We start from the raw sequence: 9,212 nt of genomic DNA, 5'->3' as shown, positions 1-9,212 counted from the left end.
AGAGTTTTAAAGTCAGTACACAGCTACACACATAACAATGTGAATTCTGTCTACAGGCATGAATATAATGCAACATGAAAAACATAGTATAAGTAGAAGTATTGAAGGGGAACTTCCTATGATCTGAGGCAGTCCAAAAACATATGTTAACATGAACAACTCTCTCCCAAAACCAAAAGCTAAAGTGCTAAAACTCAAATTAGTGATGTCACTGAGTGTGAAGTCTGCAGCTGCTCCATGCACAGTGAATTGGGTAAATTTTCAAAGGCACATCAAAGGGCAAGCCAAAATCTGAAGGTACACCTGTATTTATATCTGTGCACAATAGCTTCTATAGCATGTGTTATCGCTCTTATCACGACATAATACAATGAAAATAAGGAAAAATAGCTCTCGTGATACTGTCGCCTGACTCTCTTTGTTGTCATTATATCTGTGCAATAAAGCAATCCATTGTCCTACTCATGGCTTTCTCCTTTGAAATGTTATCGGCGACTAATAAGTTCCCTTAGTTAGGAAATGGGTGCACACAACATACTGATGCAGTCAGTTAAAAATTAATTCATGATTTATTGTACAGGCCCAATTGAATATTGCAATAATAATGTGTGGTTATTACAAAACCCCACGGCACACATGGATTAGCATCACGGCTCACCAGTGTGTCACGGCACATCATTTGAGAAACACTGTTCCAGATCACTGCTTCCCAACCTGGGGGTCTAGACCTCGGTTAGGGGTCGCTAAAGCTTCACAGTGGGCCTTTTTATCTCAATTTCTTTAACCTTGTAAAGCACTTTGTGCTACATTTATGTATGAAAAGTGCTTTATAAATAAAGATTGATTGATTGGTTGATTGATAAAATATCCATAAAATACACTCACCGGCCACTTTATTAGGTACACCTGTTCACCTGCTCGTTAACACAAATAACTAATCAGCCAATCACCTGGCAGCAACTCAAAGCATTTAGGCGTGTAGACAAGACGACATGCTGAAGTCCAAACCGAGCATCTGAATGAGGAAGAAAGGTGATTTAAGGTTTAAAGGTCATTTAAAGATGATTAAGGGACCACAGTGTACCCATCTTCTGATGGCTACTTCCAGCAGGATAACGCACCACGTCACTAAGCTCATCTCAAACTGGTTTCTTGGACATGACAATGAGTTCACTGTACTCCACTGGCCTCCACAGTCACCAGATCTCAGTCCAATAGAGCACCTTTGGGATGTGGAGGAATGGGAGATTCACATCATGGATGTGCAGCTGACAAATCTGCAGCAACTGTGTGATGTCATCATGTCAAGATGGACCAAAATCTCTGAGGAATGTTTCCAGCACCTTGTTGAATCTTTGCCACCAAGACTTAAGGCAGGTCTGAAGGCAAAAGGGGTCCAACCTAGTACTAGTAAGATGTACCTAATAAAGTGGCCAGTGACTGTATGTTAATTTACTCAATAGAAAAAAAGGGTCCCTTAAGGGGAAAAGGTTGGGAACCACTCTTATAGATGACACTGAAAGCACCCAGGGGAGTGTCCGGAGTATATGGGTGCATTTTCTTTTTCAGGACTGAGAACACTACAATAGAATAGAGCTAATTCAGGTACAAAAAAGGAAACAGACATTCTGTGGGTCCACAAAATCTCCCATGGGTCTCTCATTCATTGTCTATGAAGCAGCTGCAGACTTTATACCCTATGACATCACAAGTTAAAAGACGTAATCCTCTGGTTTCTGGCTTTGAGTGAGAGTAGCTCATGTTCACAAATATGGAAATATCAATCCATACTTGAATCCATACTTGAAATGTACTTCAAAATATCCAGATTTGGTCTTCCATACAGTAAAACCACCCTGCCTGTTTTAGGAAACACTTGATAGACAAATGACCTCAACAGGAAATTCTTACGGTACAGCGCTACACTGCAGTTATAACACAACAGATAGAGAGCAAACACTCACTGAAATCTGAGATCTGTAAATCTTTTTGTTTCCCTCTCAGTTAGGAGTGTTGTAGAATGATGACAGCATGCAAGTTAAAATGTTTCAAATTATGGAGGGTTATAAATATTGTCCAAAGTCACTGTCCCAAAGTCTTTCACATTACCATAAAAGTGGAACAAGATAAGGTCTGTGCTTTCCCATTTAGCTTGTAAAAAATCCCTCATTTCATCAAACCAGCCAGAGTTCAATTTCACTTTGCTGTCCACTGTGTCACTATATGTAGGTGTGGTTTACTGACATGGAGCCATCAGACAACGGGAAGCAGCAGACAGACTCTACATCTTCACCAGGACCTGTGTGAGCGCCTGCACTCTGTAACCCAAACATGGGCAGCCAGTACTGCAACAGTAAGTCATGACTAATGATAACTATCCTCATGTTGTTCAAGGAGACATACTATGCTCATTTTCAGCTTCATACTTTTATTTTGTACCTTTAAATAAATGTAAAATTTTCACAATGTTAAAGTATAAGTGTCTTTTATAGTGTATTACGGAGCTATAATTTCATTCAAATGTTTTAACAACACTAGTGGGAAAGCTGATATGTTGGACGGCAAGACTTTCCTCCAGTTACACACAAAGTTGACATGTAAAGTGACAGACACAAAGCCAAGGAGTCATAGTGTAAATGACCAGAATCATAAATGTATCATCATTTATATGGACTAATGTCACCCACTTCTTTGACACTAAAGTAAAACCAACCCAAAATCAGTTTTCCAGCTTTGACAGCACCTTTGTTCTTCGTCCAATTTAACGGTGCTGCCATTTTTCTCCATTATTCTTCCTAGAAGTTTTATACACACACACACACACACACACACACATAGACTGTATGAATAATAGATGTAGTCTCTGTGACGTCCCCCATAGGCTTCTGAAGAGTGGGAGGGTCTTTGCCCTCGCCATCTGAGCAGTGCCTGATTCCACCTAAGTCCTGGCTAATCCAAAAAGAGGTGGAGCATGGGCAGACTTGAGGCAGTGCAGAATGAAGCCTGGTAGCTGAAACACGCACACCTAGCTTGAAGCTACCAAGCTAGCTAAGGCTAACAAATAGGCTACCGGTATATGCTATTCTCATAGACTGTATAAAACAAGAGTCCCTTCTTTAACTTCCCTTCTTCCTTCTGCATGCTGCCCCTGGGCGTGATTTTTGACAGCATGCAGGCATCCCGCAAGCAAAAGAGGCATGATAGGCCTGACATGTAACACAACAGCATCGGCCTTTAATGTGAATAAACAATAACATAACATGGGAATAATAATAATTTACCATCCCTGTTATACGGCAGCTGATCCTGCATCTGCTCAGAGAGTAAGAAGCTTAATGTCTACTTAATTAGCGGACATTTACACCACTGCTCTTCTTTGAGTTAGCTGCTAACTGCTATTGCTGCTTTTTAAATGTCCCGGGGGTGGGTCGCACACATAACGCATTGTCAAAACATCACACCTGTCCTGTCCGTGTTCCCGTCCTGTTGGCTGTCCCTTTTACATAGATGTCATATTGGTGCTGTTAAAACCTCCAACGTAAACGCGAGACAACCCTACCCCTCACTCCGTGATTGTACCCTTTATAAAGAATGACGCAGCAGAGTAACTGCACGAAATTCCTGCCTTGAACAGGCAGTGCATAAGTTGCCATAAGTCACGAGTGAGCAGGTGCTTGGTCCTGCCTCGTACCTAACCAGGTCCAGCATTAATGTTACGTTAGCATTAGTATGGCGGGTTAACTAACTTGGTGGACATTTATTTTCCAACCTCACAGAGACGCCTTTGGTTCAAAAGTACTGCATCATAAATGTAAATATGTTCCACCCTCCCAGTGTTTTGGAGGCTGTCCTGGCCAACCTCGGCTGTCGGCTGGCTGACATGGGACGGTCATCAGCTGACTGGGCTCACCTGGGCCCTTGAACTACGGACTCGTCCTTGTCACATTCCCCGAGTCAGTTTATGAAAATATTATTTCTCAGAAAGGAGACATTTTTTGAAGGTGTAACCTACTTTGCATATAAATGTGCCGTGGATTACTGCTCCTGGGAAAACTGTTAAAGCTTGCATGATTTGTCATAAAAGGCTGATAATATTTAGCGCATTCATTCTCGTTCTAATGCTATTTACTCTTCCATACAGAACAAACTGTATGTCTTTGTATAAATTGCATTAAGTACAATGTATGAACAACTTGATGTAGATTCTCATTCATTGTGACTCATTCTTCTACACAGGATATAGCAGCCACAATGGCAAAGAGCTGAGGATAGTGATGATGGGGAAGACTGGAATTGGGAAGAGTGCCTCTGGAAACACCATCCTGGGACAACAGTGCTTTGAATCAAAGTTCAGTGCAAAGTCTATGACTGTTGACTGCTCCCTGGGCAAAGCTGTGGTGGACGGGCAACAGGTTGCTGTTGTCGACACCCCCGGTCTGTTTGACACCAGGTTCGGCATGGACAAAACAACTAAAGATATAAGTCAGTGCATCTCTTTCGCTGCTCCTGGACCCCACGTGTTCCTGGTGGTCATCATGCCGGGCAGATTCACTGAAGAGGAAAAGCAGACGGTGCAAAAGATTCAAGAAATCTTCGGCCAGGCTGCAGACAGATACAGCATGGTTCTCTTTACTCATGGTGACCTTCTTGGAGACACAACTATTGAGGAGTTCTTGGCTGAGAGCCCTGACCTGCAAGAAGTCGTGGCCAGATGTAATGGCCAGTACCATGTCTTCAATAATAAGACAAATGATCGTTCTCAGGTCACCGAGCTGCTCCAGAAGATCAGAAATTTAACCCAGAGGAACGGAGGCAGCCACTACACCAACGAGATGTTCCAAGAGGCTGAGAGGAAAATCGAAGCTGAGAAACAACGCATCCTGAGAGAGAAAGAAGAGCAAGAACGCAGAGAAAGAGAGGAAATAGAGAGGAAACAACAGGAAAAATACGAAGAAGAGATGAGGAGAATTAATGAACAACTCCAGGCTGAGAGGGAGAGGGAGAGAATACAGAGAGAGGAGGAGTTGAGGAGGGAGAGGGAGAGGAGGGAGGAGGAGATGAGAAGGGAGAGAGAGGAAAGAGAAGCAGAAAGGAGGAGAGAGGAAGAGGAGAGAGAGAGGCAGCTTGAAAATATGAGGAGACAGTTAGCAGAAGAACGTGAAAGACAACTGGAGGAGGAAAGAGAAAGGCAGAGACGGCATGCAGCGTGGCAAAGACGTCGGCATAGAGGAGGTGATTGTAGAATTAACTGATTTGTTTTAGATGTCTTTGTATTTGTGTGCTAGTGTACAAAATAAACTATTTAACTATTAAAATTTATGTGAGGAGTTTGTCGACCAGTAACTTAAGTAACATAGATTACTTGACAACTCTGTCACCATCCATCAAAGTAAACATGGAATGGCAGCATTTAGGTACTTTTAATCACAAAGCTGGAAGAAACTTCTGCTGACAAGAACCTAGAGTCTGTTGAATTGCCTGTGTTCGAGGAATAAATATATGAGATTATTTAATCCGAGGATGGAGTGTCTTGTGTTTTATTTTTTCCATGGTTGTCTGCAAGACTTTTATTTATGTTTTAAGACTTGGACAAACTTGTTCCCCGGTGTCACCGACTGAACCTTAAGCACTCATCATTGCTCGCTTTGTGCTGAAAACACACCAAGCAGCGGCAAAGTGCAGGTCTCTGCAATAATTTGAAACTGTAGTTTATATTCCTTTCTTCTTCTGTACCTTCTGTTTAATGAGGTTAATGCACTTTATAAAACACTGCTATTGAGTATAATATGTGCTTTTCAAATTAACTTGTCATGCTATGTCTTGGATTACAGCTCAGCACTCGTTACATTCTGCACTACACAAGTCATTGTACAAATTGGTTAAACTCCAAAATGTCCTATTTTACAGAAATAATTTCAACTTGATAAATTGATCATGAATTTTTTAAAAATATAAGTGAACCAATAATTTATGAAATGATTTGAAATGTAATTAAAACTTAACTTATAATGGAATTAGTTCTTTTTTTTCTAGCCTAATTGCACATTTAATATTTCAAAAGTATGTTTCTATTTTTTAATGGTATTGCCCCAAATATGTTCATGAAATATAATGTTAATGACCTTGTCATCGAGACCCATCTGAGCTATCAAACTGGTGTTACAGATTTTGTGTCCTAGTTTTGATATATATGTGGAGGAAAGAGAAGATGACCTCATCAGTTTATTTGAGGAACAGCCATCTGTGCCACCACCGTTATGAGGAGAAAGTGGATATAAGACAATGTAACGTGTAATATTTACTTCAGTTTAAATCAATGTACAAACAGGTACCACCCCAATGACAAAATTCTCCCTTGTTGGAATGGGAACTGCCCATTGGTTCGACTGCCCATTGGTTCGACATCCCATTGTTCCGACCATATTAAACCCATTGTTCCGAAGTCCGTTCCGAAATCATCATGATGCCCTGTGGTTAAGGTCTGGTTAGGTTTAGGCACAAAAACCACCTGGTTAGGGTCAGGAAAAGATCATGGTGTGGGTTAAAATGAAAAAGAAAGTGACAAACACATAAGCCGTGAGCCTGCTCCGCCTCAAGCTGGTCGCGCCGCAGACAGTCGGACTAATGGGATGTCGAACCAATGACATGGACCCGTTGGAACTTGGCTCTGACACTGGCCAAAGACACACATCACGTAAGGATGTACATCCTCGACCGGAGGTGAAAAGCAGAGGGTTGTGTTAAATGACCAGTGGGTACAGCTCCAGAAAAAGCATGTCCCCTCTGCTGTGTGACTGTGTCTACACTTATTGTTCTTCATTCAACATGTATTTACATGAGTTTTTGGGCTTGGCCACAACAACAAGGGCAGCTCTGTTAGTGAAACTCAAGGTGAAAGTCCATGACTGAGTATATGTGACCGATGGAGTCAGTTAGGACCATATTAACTCGAGCCCCTCTCCCATGGAGTACCACAGCAAAGAGGCCATGTTATATTCAGTTAAATACAATAAATCACAGAAAACATACCTGACAGCAAGAAGTAAAAACAAAATCCTCCATCAGTTACAACTAATTCGAGCCCCTCTCCCTTGGAGTACAACAGCAAAAGGGCAGAGATAAGGTGGGAGACCCCTGTTATAGGTGTGGTACCCCTAAAGGTGAACGTAGGGGTACAGAAACTGAGTATCAAATGTTCTACATATTGACTATGGAGGCTTAAGCATGTCAGGTCATGATATCTACACAAATTCTGTGTAATTATAACACTTAATATTACAAATGTACATCTGACTTTGTTACACATATAGACGGGCTTCTTGTTGACCAGCATTATTGGGTGTGTGCGTGTCCACATCTTTTTCCCAAAATAGGTTCACCAGTTTACATTCCCACACTGCATGAAGAAATGTTCCTGTTTCTGTCTGACATTTCCAACATAGATTATCAGCCAGTATTTGATAATATTTTCAGCCATTCCTCATTGCTTACACCTCAGGTCCTTCTGCCAAATGATCCTCAGATTTTTACAAACGATTTTGTAGAACATAGCTGCCCTGCGTGCTATACCAGGTAATTCCAAAAACAATATTACTGATCCTGAGTAATACAAATTCTGAATAAAATCAATCTGCTCTGTTTAACATGCTGTGGCTCTGTCGCAAATAGCTTGTTTTCACTTCTGGGACACTTCTCAAACACACTCTACTGCACCAGCAGGGATTAGAAGAATTGTCTGAGTGCCCTTTTCTGGTTATATCTTTTTTCCTTCTTTGATTTTATCTCTTATTTTATTTTATTATTATCATTTATTTTATTAATGTGCTTATTTACTTCCAAACAAGCCAGAGTTGGTCTTCCATACAGTAAAACCACGCCGCCTACTTTAAGAAACACTTGAAAGACAAATGGCAGCAACAGGAAATTCTTACGGTACAGCGCTACACTGCAGTTATAACACAGATAGAGAGCAAACATTCACTGAAATGAGATCTGTGTGTATGTCTTTGTGCCAATAAATAAACCTTTTTGTTTCCCTCTCAGTTAGGAGTGTTGTAGAATGATGACAGCATGCAAGTTATAATGTTTCAAATTATAGATGAGGGTTATAAATATTGTCCAAAGTCACTGTACCAAAGTCTTTCACATCCCCTCAAAAAGTGCAACAACATATTGTCTGTGCTTTCCCATTTAGGCTGTAACCCCTCCCCCACCCCCCCTCTGATTGAACCGGCCAAAGTTCAGTTTCACTTCCACTTTGACGTCCACTGTATCACTATATGTAGGTGTGGTTCACTGCACAGAACCACCAGATAAAGAGCAGAAGCAGCAGACAGACTCTACATCTTCAACAGGACCTGTGCGAGCGCCTGCACTCTGTAACCCAAACATGGGCAGCCAATATTGCAACGGTAAGTCATGACTAATGATAACTATCCTCATGTTGTTTAAGGAGACATGCTATGCTCATTTTCAGGATCAGGTTTTAATGTTCAAAACACAGAGCCCTCGATATTATCAATAACAATAATAATAATAATAATAATAATAATATGTTCACCATGTTAAAGTAGTAAGTGTCTTATAGTGTATTAAGGAGAGTTATAATTTTATCACTGAAAACTGTTAAGGTTTGCATGATGTGACATGAAAGCATATTAATATCTAGAGCATTCATTCTTATTCAAATGCTATTTATTCTGCCACGTGTAACAAAATGCTGTGGATATGAGGATGGTGGTCGTGGAGAAGATTCTCCAAGCTGCAGAGAAAAAAAAGTATTTTCTCTCATCTTTGTTTAAATTGCATTAAGTCCAGTGTGCGTGCAACTTGATGTAGATGCTTATTCATTGTGTGACTCACTCTTCTACACAGGATATAGCAGCCACAATGGCAAAGAGCTGAGGATAGTGATGATGGGGAAGACTGGAATTGGGAAGAGTGCCACTGGAAACACCATCCTGGGACGACAGTGCTTTGTATCAAAGTTCAGCGCAAGGTCTATGACTGTTGACTGCTCCAAGGGCAAAGCTATGGTGGACGGGCAACAGGTTGCTGTTGTCGACACCCCCGGTCTGTTTGACACCAGGTTCGGCATGGACAAAACAACTAAAGATGTAGGTCAGTGCATCTCTTTCGCTGCTCCTGGACCCCACGTGTTCCTGGTGGTCATCAGACTGGGCAGATTCACTGAAGAGGAAAAGCAGACGGTG

General features: G+C 41.3%; 2 protein-coding genes across 2 annotated transcripts in view; both read left to right on the top strand.

Annotated features, from left to right (window-relative positions):
* The first annotated feature begins 2,260 nt into the window (after positions 1–2,260).
* LOC126390395 (GTPase IMAP family member 4-like) lies at positions 2,261–5,513 on the top strand. Its single transcript, XM_050044679.1, has 2 exons — positions 2,261–2,353; positions 4,237–5,513. The coding sequence occupies exons 1-2, from the start codon at positions 2,332–2,334 to the stop codon at positions 5,250–5,252; spliced, it is 1,038 nt and encodes a 345-aa protein (XP_049900636.1). The 5' UTR covers positions 2,261–2,331; the 3' UTR covers positions 5,253–5,513.
* A 2,783-nt stretch (positions 5,514–8,296) lies between these two features.
* LOC126390660 (GTPase IMAP family member 7-like) overlaps positions 8,297–9,212 on the top strand; it is a 1,700-nt gene continuing 784 nt past the window's right edge. Inside the window, exons 1-2 of the mRNA XM_050045060.1 lie at positions 8,297–8,411; positions 8,875–9,209. Coding sequence (XP_049901017.1) covers positions 8,390–8,411; positions 8,875–9,209 — 357 coding nt within the window. The 5' untranslated portion in view covers positions 8,297–8,389. The remainder of the gene's footprint in view (positions 8,412–8,874; positions 9,210–9,212) is intronic.

This window comes from Epinephelus moara, chromosome 5, assembly GCF_006386435.1.
Source record: "Epinephelus moara isolate mb chromosome 5, YSFRI_EMoa_1.0, whole genome shotgun sequence".
Classification (NCBI taxonomy): domain Eukaryota; kingdom Metazoa; phylum Chordata; class Actinopteri; order Perciformes; family Serranidae; genus Epinephelus; species Epinephelus moara.
This window is presented reverse-complemented; position numbering and strand designations above follow the sequence as displayed.